This window comes from Choloepus didactylus, chromosome 18 (assembly GCF_015220235.1).
Source record: "Choloepus didactylus isolate mChoDid1 chromosome 18, mChoDid1.pri, whole genome shotgun sequence".
NCBI lineage: Eukaryota > Metazoa > Chordata > Mammalia > Pilosa > Megalonychidae > Choloepus > Choloepus didactylus.
In genome coordinates this window covers 34,949,665-34,966,295 of record NC_051324.1, presented here as the reverse complement: position 1 = coordinate 34,966,295, position 16,631 = coordinate 34,949,665, and the positions used below count along the sequence as shown (strand labels likewise).

The 16,631-nt window shown below is 43.5% G+C and overlaps 1 protein-coding gene across 5 annotated transcripts in view; it reads right to left on the bottom strand.

Annotated features, from left to right (window-relative positions):
* Nucleotides 1-11,555: 11,555 nt before the first annotated feature.
* Nucleotides 11,556-16,631, bottom strand: part of TBX4 (T-box transcription factor 4) — a 31,364-nt gene continuing 26,288 nt past the window's right edge. For 4 of the 5 annotated variants that reach the window (XM_037809436.1, XM_037809433.1, XM_037809435.1 and 1 more), the window contains 3 exons: nt 16,115-16,203; nt 15,757-15,992; nt 11,556-13,703 (listed from right to left, as the gene is read on the bottom strand). In XM_037809436.1, the coding sequence (XP_037665364.1) occupies nt 13,084-13,703; nt 15,757-15,992; nt 16,115-16,203 (945 nt within the window). In that variant the 3' untranslated portion in view covers nt 11,556-13,083. The remainder of the gene's footprint in view (nt 13,704-15,756; nt 15,993-16,114; nt 16,204-16,631) is intronic. The other variant, XM_037809434.1, reaches the window with a different exon arrangement.

Below are 16,631 nucleotides of genomic sequence, written 5' to 3'. Positions count from 1 at the left end.
TTTTTTTTTTTTTTTTTTAATCTTTTTCTTTTTCTAAAACAATTACTCTAAGAAGCCCAATACAGAAAGCCTTAAAGACTTGCAATTTGGGCAGGTCAAGACAAGAGCAGAACTAAGAGAGCTCTGAGACAAAAGGCAATAATCCAGTGGCTGATAAAATTCACTAAACACCACAACTTCCCAAGAAAAGGGGGGTGTCCGCTCACAGCCATCATCCTGGTGGACAGGAAACACTCCTGCCCATCGCCAGCCCCATAGCCCAGAGCTGCCCCAGACAGCCCAGTGTGACGGAAGCGCTTCAAATAACAGGCACACACCACAAAACTGGGTGTGGACATTAGCCTTCCCTGCAACCTCAGCTGATTGTCCCAGAGTTGGGAAGGTGGAGCAGTGTGAATTAACAAAGCCCCATTCAACCATCATTTCAGCAGACTGGGAGCCTCCCTACACAGCCCAGCAGCCCAGAACCGCCCTGGGGGGATGGCACTCACCTGTGACATAGCACAGTCATCCCTCAACAGAGGACCAGGGGGTGCACGGCCTGGAAGAGGGACCCACACGCAAGTCTCAGGAGCCATACGCCAATACCAAGGACTTGTGGGTCAGTGGCAGAGACAAACTGTGGCAGGACTGAGCTGAAGGATTACACTATTGCAGCAGCTTTAAAACTCCAGGGTCACCAGGGAGATTTGATTGTTAGAGCCACCCCCCTCCCTGACCACCCAGAAACACACCCCATATACAGGGCGGGCAACGCCAATTACACACGCAAGCTTGGTACACCAATTGGACCCCACAAGACTCACTCCCCCACTCACCACAAAGGCAAAGCAGAGGAGAACTGCCTTGTGGAGAACAGGTGGCTCATGGATGCCACCTGCTGGTTAGTTAGAGAAAGTGTACTCCATGAAGCTGTAGATCTGATAAATTAGAGATAAGGACTTCAATTGGTCCAGAAATCCTAAAAGAGCCCTATAAAGTTAAGCAAATGCCAAGAGGCCAAAAACAACAGAAAATTATAAAGCATATGAAAAAACCAGATGATATGGATAACCCAAGCCCAGGCATCCAAATCAAAAGCTCAGAAGAGACACAGCACCTAGAGCAGCTACTCAAAGAACTAAAGATGAACAATGAGACCTAGTATGGGATACAAAGGATATCAAGAAGACCCTAGAAGAGCATAAAGAAGACATTGCAAGACTAAATAAAAAAATAGATGATCTTATGGAAATTAAAGAAACTGTTGACCAAATTAAAAAGATTCTGGACACTCATAGTACAAGACTAGAGAAGGTTGAACAATGAATCAGTGACCTGGAAGATGACAGAATGGAAAATGAAAGCATAAAAGAAAGAATGGGGAAAAAAATGGAAAAAATCAAAACGGATCTCAGGGATATGATAGATAATATGAAACGTCTAAATATAAGACTCATTGGTGTTCCAGAAGGTGAAGACAAGGGTAAAGGTCTAGGAAGAGTATTCAAAGAAATTGTTGGGGAAAACTTCCCAAATCTTCTAAACAACATAAATACAGAAATCATAAATGCCCAGAGAACTCCAAATAGAATAAATCCAAATAAACCCACTACGAGACATATTCTGATCACACTGTCAAACATGGAAGAGAAGGAGCAAGTTCTGAAAGCAGCAAGAGAAAAGCAATTCACCACATACAAAGGAAACAGCATAAGACTAAGTAGTGACTACTCAGCAGCCACCATGGAGGCGAGAAGGCAGTGGCACGATATATTTAAAATTCTGAGTGAGAAAAATTTCCAGCCAAGAATACTTTATCCAGCAAAGCTCTCCTTCAAATTTGAGGGAGAGCTTAAATTTTTCACAGACAAACAAATGCTGAGAGAGTTTGCTAACAAGAGACCAGCCCTACTGGAGATACTAAAGGGAGCCCTACAGACAGAGAAACAAAGACACGACAGAGAGACTTGGAGAAAGGTTCAGTACTAAAGAGATTCGGTATGGGTACAATAAAGGATATTAATAGAGAGAGGGGAAAAATATATATGACAAACATAAACCAAAGGATAAGATGGCTGATTCAAGAAATGCCTTCACGGTTATAACATTGAACTTAAATGGATTAAACTCCCCAATTAAAAGATATAGATTCGCAGAATGGATAAAAAAAAATGAACCATCAATATGTTGCATACAAGAGACTCATCTTAGACACAGGGACACAAAGAAATTGAAAGTGAAAGGATGGAAAAAAAATATTTCATGCAAGCTACAGTCAAAAGAAAGCAGGTGTAGCAATATTAATCTCAGATAAAACAGACTTTAAATGCAGGGATGTTTTGAGAGACAAAGAAGGCCACTACATACTAAAAAAAGGGGCAATTCAACAAGAAGAAATAACAATCATAAATGTCTATGCATCCAATCAAGGTGCCACAAAATATATGAGAGAAACACTGGCAAAACTAAAGGAAGCAATTGATGTTTCCACAATAATTGTGGGAGACTTCAACACATCACTCTCTCCTATAGATAGATCAACCAGACAGAAGACCAATAAGGAAATTGAAAACCTAAACAATCTGATAAATGAATTAGATTTAACAGACATATACAGGACATTACATCCCAAATCACCAGGATACACATACTTTTCTAGTGCTCACGGAACTTTCTCCAGAATAGATCATATGCTGGGACATAAAACAAGCCTCAATAAATTTAAAAAGATTGAAATTATTCAAAACACATTCTCTGACCACAATGGAATACAATTAGAAGTCAATAACCATCAGAGACTTAGAAAATTCACAAATACCTGGAGGTTAAACAACACACTGCTAAACAATCAGTGGGTTAAAGAAGAAATAGCAAGAGAAATTGCTAAATATATAGAGACGAATGAAAATGAGAACACAACATACCAAAACCTATGGGATGCAGCAAAAGCGGTACTGAGGGGGAAATTTATAGCACTAAACGCATATATTAAAAAGGAAGAAACAGTGAAAATCAAAGAACTAATGGATCAACTGAAGAAGCTAGAAAATGAACAGCAAACCAATCCTAAACCAAGTAGAAGAAAAGAAATAACAAGAATTAAAGCAGAAATAAATGACATAGAGAACAAAGAAACAATAGAGAGGATAAACATCACCAAAAGTTGGTTCTTTGAGAAGATCAACAAGATTGACAAGCCCCTAGCTAGACTGACAAAATCAAAAAGAGAGAAGACCCATATACACAAAATAATGAATGAAAAAGGTGACATAACTGCAGATCCTGAAGAAATTAAAAAAATTATAAGAGGATACTATGAACAACTGTATGGCAACAAACTGGATAATGTAGAGGAAACGGACAATTTCCTGGAAACGTATGAACAACCTAGACTGACCAGAGAAGAAATAGAAGACCTCAATCAACCCATCACAAGCAAAGAGATCCAATCAGTCATCAAAAATCTTCCCACAAATAAATGCCCAGGGCCAGGTGGCTTCACAGGGGAATTCTACCAAACTTTCCAGAAAGAACTGACACCAATCTTACTCAAACTCTTTCAAAACATTGAAGAAAATGGAACACTACCTAACTCATTTTATGAAGCTAACATCAATCTAATACCAAAACCAGCAAAGATGCTACAAAAAAGGAAAACTACCGGCCAATCTCCCTAATGAATATAGATGCAAAAATCCTCAACAAAATACTTGCAAATCGAATCCAAAGACACATTAAAAAAATCATACACCATGACCAAGTGGGGTTCATTTCAGGCATGCAAGGATGGTTCAACATAAGAAAATCAATGTATTACAACACATTAAAAATTCAAAAGGGAAAAATCAAATGATTATCTCTGTAGATGCTGAAAAAGCATTTGACAAAATCCAACATCAGTTTTTGATAAAAACACTTCAAAAGGTAGGAATTGAAGGAAACTTCCTCAATATGATAAGGAGCATATATGAAAAACCCACAGCCAGCATAGTACTCAATGGTGAGAGACTGAAAGCCTTCCCTCTAAGATCAGGAACAAGACAAGGATGCCCGCTGTCACCACTGTTATTCAACTTTGTGCTGGAAGTGCTAGCCAGGGCAATCTGGCAAGACAAAGAAATAAAAGGCATCCAAATTGGACAAGAAGAAGTAAAACTGTCATTGTTTGCAGATGATATGATCTTATATCTGGAAAACCCTGAGAAATCGACGATACAGCTACTAGAACTAATAAACAAATTTAGCAAAGTAGTGGGACACAAGATTAATGCAAATAAGTCAGTAATGTTTCTATATGCTAGAAATGAACAAACTGAGGAGACACTCAAGAAAAAGATACCGTTTTCAATATCAACTAAAAATATCAAGTACCTAGGAATAAACTTAACCAAAGATGTAAAAGACCTATATAAAGAAAACTACATAACTCTACTAAAAGAAATAGAAGGGGACCTTAAAAGATGGAAAAATATTCTATGTTCATGGATAGGAAGGCTAAATGTCATTAAGATGTCAATTCTACCCAAATTCATCTACAGATTCAATGCAATCCCAATCAAAATTCCAACAACCTACTTTGCAGACTTGGAAAAGCTAGTTATCAAATTTATTTGGAAAGGGAAGATGCCTCGAATTGCTAAAGACACTCTAAAAAAGAAAAACGAAGTGGGAGGACTTACACTCCCTGACTTTGAAGCTTATTATAAAGCCACAGTAGTCAAAACGCATGGTACTGGCACAAAGATAGACATATAGATCAATGGAATCGAATTGAGAATTCGGAGATAGACCCCCAGATCTATGGCTGACTGATCTTTGATAAGGCCCCCAAAGTCACTGAACTGAGTCATAATGGTCTTTTCAATAAATGGGGCTGGGCGAGTTGGATATCCATATCCAAAAGAATGAAAGAGGACCCTTACCTCACACCCTACACAAAAATTAACTCAAAATGGATGAAAGATCTCAATATAAAAGAAAGTACCATAAAGCTCCTAGAAGATAATGTAGGAAAACATCTTCAAGGCCTTGTATTAGGCGGCCACTTCCTAGACTTTACACCCAAAGCACAAGCAACAAAAGAAAAAATAGATAAATGGGAACTCCTCAAGCTTAGAAGTTTCTGCACCTCAAAGGAATTTCTCAAAAAGGTGAAGAGGCAGCCAACTCAATGGGAAAAAATTTTTGGAAACCATGTATCTGACAAAAGACTGATATCTTGCATTTATAAAGAAATCCTACAACTCAATGACCATAGTACAGACAGCCCACTTATAAAATGGGCAAAAGATATGAAAAGACAGTTCTCTGAAGAGGAAATACAAATGGCCAAGAAACACATGAAAAAATTTTCAGCTTCACTAGCTATTAGAGAGATGCAAATTAAGACCACAATGAGATACCATCTAACACCGATTAGAATGGCTGCCATTAAACAAACAGGAAACTACAAATGCTGGAGGGGATGTGGAGAAATTGGAACTCTTATTCATTGTTGGTGGGAATGTATAATGGTTCAGCCACTCTGGAAGTCAGTCTGGCAGTTCCTTAGAAAACTAGATATAGAGTTACCATTCGACCCAGCGATTGCACTTCTCGGTATATACCCGGAAGATCGGAAAGCAGTGGCACGAACAGATACCTGCACGCCAATGTTCATAGCAGCATTATTCACAATTGCTAAGAGATGGAAACAACCCAAATGTCCTTCAACAGATGAGTGGATAAATAAAATGTGGTATATACACACAATGGAATACTACACGGCAGTAAGAAGGAACGATCTCGTGAAACATATGACAACATGGATGAACCTTGAAGACATAATGCTGAGCGAAATAAGCCAGGCACAAAAAGAGAAATATTATATGCTACCACTAATGTGAACTTTGAAAAATGTAAAACAAATGGTTTATAATGTAGAATGTAGGGGATCTAGCAATAGAGAGCAATTACGGAAGGGGGAACAATAATCCAAGAAGAACAGATAAGCTATTTAATGTACTGGGGATGCCCAGGAATGACTATGGTCTGTTAATTTCTGATGGATATAGTAGGAACAAGTTCATAGAAATGTTGCTATATTAGGTAACTTTCTTGGGATAAAGTAGGAACATGTTGGAAGTAAAGCAGTTATCTTAGGTTAGTTGTCTTTTTCTTACTCCCTTGTTATGTTCTCTTTGAAATGTTCTTTTATTGTATGTGCTTTTTTTTTAATTTTTTTTAAATTTTTTTTCATACAGTTGATTTAAAAAAAAAAAGTTAAAAAAAAAAAAAAGTTAAAAAAATATGTAGAGCCCCCTTGAGGAGCCAGTGGAGAATGCAGGGGTATTGGCCTACCCCACCTCGATGGTTGCTAACATGACCACAGACATAGGGGACTGGTGGTTTGATGGGTTGAGCCCTCTACCATAGGATTTACCCTTGGGAAGACGGTTGCTGCAAAGGAGAGGCTAGGCCTCCCTATAATTGTGCCTAAGAGCTGCCTCCCGTATGCCTCTTTGTTGCTCAGATGTGGCCCTGTCTCTCTAGCTAAGCCAACTTGAAAGGTGAAATCACTGCCCTCCCCCCTACGTGGGATCAGACACCCAGGGGAGTGAATCTCCCTGGCAACGTGGAATATGACTCCCAGGGAGGAATGTAGACCTGGCATCGTGGAACGGAGTACATCTTCTTGACCAAAAGGGGGATGTGAAGGGAAATGAAATAAGCTTCAGTGGCAGAGAGATTCCAAAAGGAGCCGAGAGGTCACTCTGGTGGGCACTCTTACGCACACTTTAGACAACCCTTTTTAGGTTCTAAAGAATTGGGGTAGCTGGCGGTGGATACCTGAAACTATCAAACTACAACCCAGAACCCATGAATCTCGAAGACAATTGTATAAAAATGTAGCTTATGAGGGGTGACAATGGGATTGGGAAAGCCATAAGGACCACACTCCACTTTGTCTAGTTTATGGATGAGTAGAAAAATAGGGGAAGGAAACAAACAAACAAACAGACAAAGGTACCCAGTGTTCTTTTTTACTTCAATTGCTCTTTTTCACTCTAATTATTATTCTTGTTATTTTTGTGTGTGTGCTAATGAAGGTGTCAGGGATTGATTTAGGTGATGAATGTACAACTATGTAATGGTACTGTGAACAATCGAATGTATGATTTGTTTTGTATCACTGTGTGGTATGTGAATATATCTCAATAAAATGAAGATTTAAAAAAAAAAGTAATTCATGCTCATTGCAGCAAGTCGAACCAAACAGATATTTATAAGGAAAAACTCATAACTCTCTCACAGCTCCCTGCAAACAGTTTCTTCCAAATCTCTGTGCCCCTAAACACATACATGCTCACATACTTGCACATTCACACCATACACACACTCACATACACAGACTCTTTCACACACACACATAGAGGTTGGGTTTATTTTTTGGGTTTTGGTTTTGGTTTGTATTTCACACAAATAAGAAACCATATATTTTACTCAGAAATGGTTTCACTTAGTATTTCATGGTGATAGATAGATAGATAAAAATATCTCTCTATATATGTCATTTGTTCTCATTTTAATTACTAAATTACTCAGTGTTCTATAGTTTAGCTACACCAATCTTTTTTTCATTTTCAAATATCATTGAGATCATACTCTAAATTATAATCCTCTTTTTTCACTTAATATTCAATCAATTCCCCTATGTCACTAAAAGCTCTTTATAAACATAATTTTTAATGACTACATCAAATTCCAGGATACAGGTATGTCATTTTTAACTATAATTTACTTTCTGCCAATTTGGGGCTATTATAAATAATGCCACAATGAACACTACAGAGCTTTAAGCCAAGTCCACATTTTTGATTATTTTCTTTAGGATATGAACACTTTTAGAGTCTTTGTGCATGATACTAAATTGCTTTTTCCAGAAAGACTATAACAATCTGTGCTACCACCAGCAACTACTGAGAGAGTTAGATGAAAGTGGTGTCTTAGTCTCCTGGCTGCTCTGACAAATAACACACAATGGGTGGCTTAAACGATGGGAATTTATTGTCTCATGGTTTTGGAGGTTGGGTAGGTAACGTTCTGACACCTGGCAATCCTTGTGGTTCCTTGGCTTTTCCATTACATGGCGGTGTCCTCTCCTTTCTCTTCCGGGTTCCAGCTGATTTCTGGCTTCTAGCTCCGACCTGTGCCTTCGAGGCTGGTTTCCTGTTTCTTTTTATAAGGCCTCCAGGAATAGGTTTAAGAGCCATCCTGCTTCAGTTAGCCACACCTTAGCTAAAATAACATATTCATATTTACAATGGGTTCATACCTACCCGAACGTGGGTTAAGATTAAGACCATGTTTTTTTCTGGGGTACATAACTCAATCTGCCACCAGTGGTATTTTATCATTTTAATTTGTATTTTAGATCATTTAGTGAGGTTAGTTTTGTTCAGGTTAATTATCCATTTGCAATTCCTCTTTTAAGAATTATCTTATTGCTCTCGTTTTCTTTCCATGTTTTCTTTCCAACCTGGCTGGCAGACACTAGGGTAAGAGTGGGGGCCCATAGTCTGGGTGTTACCTGCTGGGACTCTGCACAACCCTGTTTCATCTTTTCCTTCTCCATTTTTCTTCTTTATTCTGACTCAGGCTTTAATTTTCACAAACGATTCGATTTGGTGATATGGGGTTTTTGTAGGAGAATTTCTGTGATCCTCAGAGTACTGGGCCTGTTTGCTCTTGTTAGAGAAGAGGGGCCCTGGATGCTCTGCAGGCCCCGTCAGGCTGTGGTAATAACCAGGGGCTGCTTGAGCCGCAAAGTGTAAACCTGGTCCTTCTTAGTGAGACTTCGCAGAAATCCCACTGGAGATTTTTCTGCCCCTGCCCTGTCTACTTTCCTTCATAATGATAAACGGCTGAAAAGAAAACTATCTAATCTCCAAACTGCTTACTTTTTTTCTACTTGTCCTTCAAGGAAAGAAGGAAGAACACGGTCACATAAAACAGAGTCCTTCATCGCCTGCTTCTCGGGAGACGGCTCTTTCCCTTTTCATCCAGGCCTGTTTCTGATCTGTGATGGGCTCACACTGAAAGCGCCAGCCCGGCCCTCTCTAATCAGCTGCGACAGATACTGCAGTTGCTTGGTCGTCTATTGAAATTGAATTGATTGCTCGGCCCCTTTGCCATTTTGTTCTGCGCACAACTGTTTAATAGCTGTCACCTTGGCTTTCAGTCCCGGCTGGCGTTCGGGCTGACTGGTTCCCATTACTCAGGATGGCCAGTACAAGTTCATCACCTTTACAGGATGTCCCTGATTGATTCCGTATGCCTTGGAGACCTGTAATATATTTGCATGGAGTAGGGGGAGGTTGTTGGGGGGACGGAATGGAAATCTCTTGGCCGCGGGAACTGCCAGTTTTCGCTGAGGGGCTCGCCATATTTGAATCATTACCAAGGCTTCTGGCCAGGAGTCTGGCCTCTGCTGACATAGCTGCTAATGAATTTGTAAATTAAAAAAAAAAAAAAATACAAAACAACCCAGCCTGTTATAACCTTTGCTGTCGCCACCTGCTGCCTGGGTGGGGGCTGTAAACAGAAAAGGTGCTTTTCCAGCCTGAGGTTGTGCTTGTCTTTGAAATGGCAGCCCCCAACCCCCCGCCTCCCAACCTTCCTTTGCCCGCCAAGCAGGAGAACTGGGGTTTGGAGGGAGACATCTTTCAAGTGAAATCCTTTGCACTGGGAACTATTTCAATTAGACAGCAAGGGGAATGTTAACATGCCCTCCGGCCTTTTAAGTGGGTTTTAATTTTATGTTGTAAGATAAGACACTGCAAGCCTGGGGCTGCTACTTCTCCAGCAGCCTCCATTAGTGGGGTGAGCCGGGGCCTCTTGACCCCCTGAGACCCAGCTGAGGCTGCAAGTTGCTTTGGTTTTTTAACAATTTGTCAGTCTGACCCAGCTTCTTTCCATTCTCTCTTTTGTTATTCTAGGCTCTCCTGTTGCTGGAGGGCAGCAGAGCCCGGTCTGAGGGATGTTCAATGCTAAAGAATTGGCCCTGGGCTGGAGAGCAGAGCCCTGGGTGCTGCCTGCCCATGGCCGTGCAGCTGAATGTTATTCATTTTTTTCCCCCTTTCCAGGCAGGGCGCAGCAGAACAGAAACTTTTCATGTGACAGGTTTCTGGCCTGATGATGTATGACCTGTTGGCGCTGCTGAATGGTGCCCTTTGTTCCAAGATATCCCATGTGCCCCCTTTTTATTGAGCTCTTGATTCAGAGGGGCAGGAAAGCTCCACAGATCCCACTGCAGACCCTGCTATAGCCATGCTCAGGTGGGGAAGGCCAGGGAACTGGTGCTTTCCAGAAAGCTGGTAGGATGCTCTGGGCTGCCCAAAGGCAAAGTACTCCTCAAAAGGGGGCTTTCTTTATCTTGGTGTCTACTGTATGTCTGCAGAGAGCTTTGGAATATGTCTAGCCCCCAGCCCTCTGCCTGCGGCTCTAGAAGATCCTCCTAGTGTGGAGTATCCCAGGATGCCGTCTTCACCCAGAGACTAAGAGCAGAGCAGGGATAAGCTGGGAAGAGATCCCCCTCCCCCATGCCCTGAACCAAGCTCAGTTAAGTTTTTCTCTGAGACCAAGCTCGAGGTGGGGTGGAAGCCAACAGCTAAAGGAGGAAGGAGCTTGGCCTCCTGTTCTGCAGCAAGAAGTACAGCCAGAAAGCATCCCTGGAGTTGCAAGGGGAAAACTGGGGAAAAGGTTTAATTTTTACCCAGTAGGAATATCATCTTAGTTCTGAAGACAAGGATCTAAAAGGCACCCCTTACCCTGCCATCTCCTGGGTTCCTGGACCAGTCTCCACTGGAGATGGTGCAGAGGGTGAGCAGCTGTAGGGAAGGCGTCATGAAGGAGGGGCCAGGAGGCAAGGGGCTGTAAGGAGGGAGTCCCAGTAGCACCTTCCTATTCCTGCTTCCCTTCTAGTCTAGTAGGTGAGCCAGAACCTGGGCTGGATTTCATCTCCTTTTTTCTTTCTCCATCTTGTGGCCTAGCTTCAGTGATCTGGCATGGAATGGGCAACTGTGTGTGTGTGGGTGTGTGTGTGTGGGGGGGGTTGGTTCTGCCAGGCCTTGACTCATCCTCTCTGGGGTGAAGATGGCTGGATGGAGCTCCCACATCTGACTGCTACGGAAAGCCCCAGGTCTGACTTTAACCTGCTCTTCAGTTCTTCTTCAAGCAGCTGCACAGATCCACCAAGAATGCCCTCTTGTGAGACCACCTCTCTAAAATTACCAGCTTGTGTGCTGACTGCTAAAAAGTGACAGATTCTTACTTACTGCCCGCCCTGACCTTCTGGGGTATTCATGGACCCTGAAATCCACACCCATAACTTGAGGACTAGCATGAGATCAAAAGTACAGTTTTTTTGTTGGTCCTGAATTACTTCACTTTGAGCCTAGAGGTTCCACAGTACAAATGCTTGAAGGTGCTGAGGACCCCACCTAGTCCTTGAGAAAAAAATACAAGGAAAAGAAGAGACAGAGACTAGTGCTGAGCCAAGAAATGACACATCAGTAGTAAGAAGCATCCACACATTTCACAGTTGTAAAATGTCTTTATGTTCCGATATGTAAAATAAAAATGTCCATGCTATATAACAAAACACTTGCATTTCCACATCACCTGTTAGCTAATGTGGTTTCTAATAAAGCTTTATCTGTAGTATTTGTGTGTGTATGTTTTATCTAACCAACATCAAAATGTGTAATAAAAATTTAAATAGATGTCTCCCCAAATACCTCTGCAATGCTCATTCTTAAGTTTATTCACTTGTAAAAAAGCAAAGCTGAATTTGACATGTGGCCTGCATTTGTGAGAGATATATATATATATTTATTTTTATTTATTTATTTATATAATATATAAATAGCTATTCAGCATGCAAAGAGTTTAGTGATTTCCCAAATTTGATAATAGAGTTCACATCAGCCACTCAGATGGTCTGGTGACGTTCAATGCTGAAGAACTGGGCTGAAGACTATGAGATCTGCCTTGTTAGAGAATAATTCATCTTTGCTCCTTTGAGCTTACTGGCTGAATTTACTGGAAGACATGAATGTTTCCTCAATTTTCTTTTTTATTTCTGTTGGGCTCTCTTGCTCCAGCAACGCAGATTTTCTGGAAGCAGAACACGTTCTGGGGATGCCTGGCAGCAGTTCCAATCTGGTCTCCTGTGGACACTGCCAGGTGAGGCATGTTTCATAATTGCCACTCATAGGATGCAGATGGCACCTGAGAGGCCAAGTCTTGCACACCAGAGAGAGACACTGAGAAATTGTGTGTTGGGGACCAAGGTGGAGGTGCTTTGTACTTTACGACAAAACCTGAATGGTGACAGAGATGGTACTGAATGCATTTTCCCTACACTTCAGGGGGACAAAAAACAAACTTTTAAAATACCCATCAAGTGGCACTTAGGACCTTACCCTTTCTGAAGCCATCCTTCAGATCTCGAGGCTCTGGGGATCAGTTTCCAGGCCATGAACTGAGCAGTCAGCTCTACCCTCAGAGCATGCTTTCTCAAGCCTGGTTGAGCCCTCTTCTCAGGTCGCCTCACAGAATCTCCAGAAACCAAAGGAGTGGAAATTCCATTCCAAAACAAGATGTGCAGCTCCCCTTGTAAATAGAAGCCCAGGAACTCTAAGGTGTGCACAGAGCCCTCCCACCCCAATAATGAGGGTTTGCCCCAACTTTTGCTATGGAAACACTTCACCACCTGGCCCCTGAGTGAATCAAAGATTGTATTATAAAAACCTCCTAAATATAACTCACATGAACCCTGCACTCCATTCCACCCAGGGGCATGCTGAGAGATGTCAACAAACAACAGATATAGATCCTGCAGCCAAAATTCCTTATAATTACTTTTTCTTCTTGTCACGGCCTCAGTTGTATGTCAAAAGATAGGTGCTCTCCAAATACATACACATGTGCATGTGCATGCACACACACACACACACAGCCTTGGAAATACCTTCCTGTGAGGGTTTCTTGGTGGTGCAGGCCACCCACAGAGGTTAATACTGAATTAACATGGTCCTGTCTGTCCAGGAGACATGGAAGTCATCCATCAGTCCAGTTCTCTACTGTTCCCATTCCTGAATGATACTGTAAGGAAGATTCCCGGGATAAGGAGAAGCTTTGGGAGTAGAGAAATTCATTGGCAGCATTCAGGTGTGGAGAGGGCGGTTTCCTCTCGCACACTGGAGTGAGGCCACGCTCTCTTGGAAATGAGGCGGTGGGCCCCCGCTCTCGGACCTGAGATTGTGAGAGCTGATTGTAGACACTGAAATGGGTGTTTCCTGGTGGCTGGGAGCTCTGAGCAGAGATGGCAGGCAGCCGAGGCATCATAGTGGTGGCAGTGAAGTGCGTGGGGAAGGGCTGGTAAGGCACAGTCTCCATTGTCTGAACACTGTAGCTGGTGTACGGTGAGACCGAAGTCCACATGCTACAGCTCAGTGGGGTTGGGGGCAAGTCGTCCACTGCAGACACCCCGGCAATCTCAGGCCCTGAACCTGAGTACATACAGGCTTCTCTTGGGGTCACCTCACTGCAATAGGATGGGCTCAGCATCTGTTGGTCATAGGGAGGGGGAGAGCGGAAATAGTGATCCTCCCCCACTGAAGAAGGAGCTTCCAGATAGGATCGCTTGCAGGGTAAGTCCAGGTGGCGAGCACTGTCTGCTGGAAGACAAAGGAAACTTCAGGAAGAGCCACTGTCATCAGCCCAGGTCCCAGAGCACCTCTGCTGGATGCCAGCGCAGCCTACCCTTGTCATTTGGGGTCTGCCCTTGCCCTGTGTTGCCAAGGTACTCCCACAACCATTTTAATCAGCCACAGCTTTCATAAGGTGGCAACAGCCAAGAAGTGGTCAGATTCTGAATCCTGCTGAAAGGCCACAGGGGACACCACATTGCTGGACACTGAGTGTGTCTTTAGCCAGGCAGCATACAGCTTTGATCCTTTGCCAGCCTGACTCTTAGGGATGGTAAGAGGACTTAATGTGCCCTGGCAGTCTTAGGCTAGGCCCACCCTGGCCAAGAAAAGTAGAGGCAAATACCAGACCAAACCAGGCCCCAAGGCCACATCTGTCTGAATTAGCCAGAAAATTAAGGCCACAATGTTTCTGCCTCAATCCTCAACTCCCAGGAAGTCCTTAGCAAGCCAAAGCTACTTATAGGCATGTTCCTGTTGCTTTTAGAAGTGGAAGATAACCCTACACATATTCAAAAAAGACACATCAGATTGTTATTACACAGTTTCCAATACAACATTGTCTACAAAATTAAGAAATGGAGCTGCCAATAAGTGAAAAGGGTGACTTGTATTTTTAAAGCTAACAGGCTAACATAATACTCTGTTTGGGAAAAGATGACATCAGCTGCCTCAAATCACGTATGCGTATCTTTCAACATTCTCAACCTTGAGGGCTTAATTGTCCAAAGTAGCACATCCTCTCCTGGAATCCAGAGAGGGCCCAGGTTTGAAGGCATGAGCAGTAGCCCAGTCAATGAATTTAGGAACACTTGGTCAGTGGCTTATCTTGGCCCCCCTCCTTCTGTTTTTTCTAGGGATTCATTCTAGGAGCTGCATGTATACAACAGGGCAGGGTGGTCTGGGGGAGAAGAGAGACTGAATTTGGAGGCCTGCACTCACCTCTCCCCTTTACCCCCTCTAGAGTCATCTTCCCTCCCTGCCCCAATGGGGAGGAAGGTTCCCCTAAGCCCTCTCTTCATCCTTCCCTCATCCCTCCTCACTATCTTCTCTCCAGATTCCTCCTTTCCTCCCACACTAAGCTCTTTGATTTGGCAGGTGGCCAGTCACTCTAGGTCAGGAGTCAGCAAACTTCTAAAAAGGGCTAGATAGTGAATATTTTAGGCTTTGTGGGCCATACGGCATCTGTCACAACTATTCAAACTCTGCTGTTGTTGCATGGAAGCAGCCACAGACAATACATAAGCAAATGAGTATGGCTGTGTGCCAATAAAACTTCATGTATGGGCATTAAAAGATGAATTTCATATGATGTTCACAGTTCACTAAATACCATGCTTCTTTTGTTTTTTGTTTTTTTTTTTCAACCATTTAAAAATGTAAAAACCATTCTTAGCTCATAGGCAGTACAAAAACAGGCAGCAGACCAGATTTGGTCCAAGGGCCAAGGTCTGCTGACCCCTACTCTAGATCAGGGGAACCTGAGCTCTAATAGGACTTGTGCAGGGGGTACTCAGAATGCTATCCATGTGATTCCAGGTCATCCCTGTCCTGGGACCGAGGTTGCCTTGATAAGTGACAGCCTCAATCAAAAATCTCTAGACTGGGAAGCTTCAGCCTCTTCTGGTACTTGTAGGCAGACCCCAGGTGATTTGTCTGTCTTATGCCCACCCTATGGAGGCTCCAAGGCAGTGACTGCAAAGCAACACCTGAAGCTAGGGAGCAGGACCAGAGTCTGGGGACACCAAGGCCACAAGCTGTCTTTGAGGACTCCAAAGACTGCACTAAAGGTGAGAGCCTACATCCCTGAACTAAGAAAGATGGCCCTGAGCCCGACTATGGTCCCTAACTCTTCAGACTGGCTCTCCCAGGCCACACAGGTAACCGGGTTTTTGTGTATGTATACATGCGCAAGCGCACGTGTGTGTATGTGTAGATGCTCACATATGTAGTGGGAGCATTTATGGGGAGAGCTTCACCCAACCTCTGACCCTCTAGGGCTTCCAGCCCAGGAGAGAGCTACCTCGTCTTTTCAGGCAATGATAGAAGAGGCTCGAGTCCCTCTGGCTTGGGAAGGTGTTGAGGGGAAGGTCTTGTGGCTCAGCCGCAGCAAACTGCATGTGAGCCCCATTTTCATACTGGTAGTGCTGGAGGGCCTGGTGGGCACCGTGCAGGGGGCTGACATCGGGTTTGGCCGAGAGCTGGGTGGAGACGAGCCTCTGTCTCATGATGCTTTTGGAAATCACGGGATATTCTTTGCTGAAGGGTGAGGAGAACAGTCAGAGAGAGACAGGAAGAGGTGAAGATACTTTTGAGGGTTACTGAGTCCATGTGCCTGAACACAGGCTACCCACCCCACCCCCAGGCTGGGGCAGCCCCACCTCTGTAGCCGGGCCACACGCAGGTCGCTGTCATCACTGCCCCGGAATCCCTTGGCAAAAGGGTTGTTCTCAATCTTCAGCTGTGTTATCTGTCAGGAGAGGGTACAAAGGGGAATCGCTAGGAGCAGAAAAGGACTGGGCTGGCTTCTGGTCCTCCTCCCCCACCCCAGCACATTCAGAACTCATGGCAGGGTTTAGGGAAGTTGCACCCCTTGGGGTCCTTGGGGTCTGGACCTCAGCAGCTCTCCCCCACCCCATTTCTTGGCCTGGCTTCTCCAGTCCCTCTGAAAAGGTACAGCAAATATTAGGTGACTTGCTTCTCTTTCTAGGGTGGTTCTCCCCACTGCCCCACCTGTTAGCCCATCTATCAGGCCCTTCCTTACTCTGGCAGTGACCCAAAAGAGGAAACTGGAGAGAAGTTGGTGAGGAGGGATGAGTGAGAGGGCAATGAAGAATCTGGATAAGAGGGAGGGAGGGCAGATGACTCCAGAGAGCAAAGGGGAAGTGAATGAGAAGC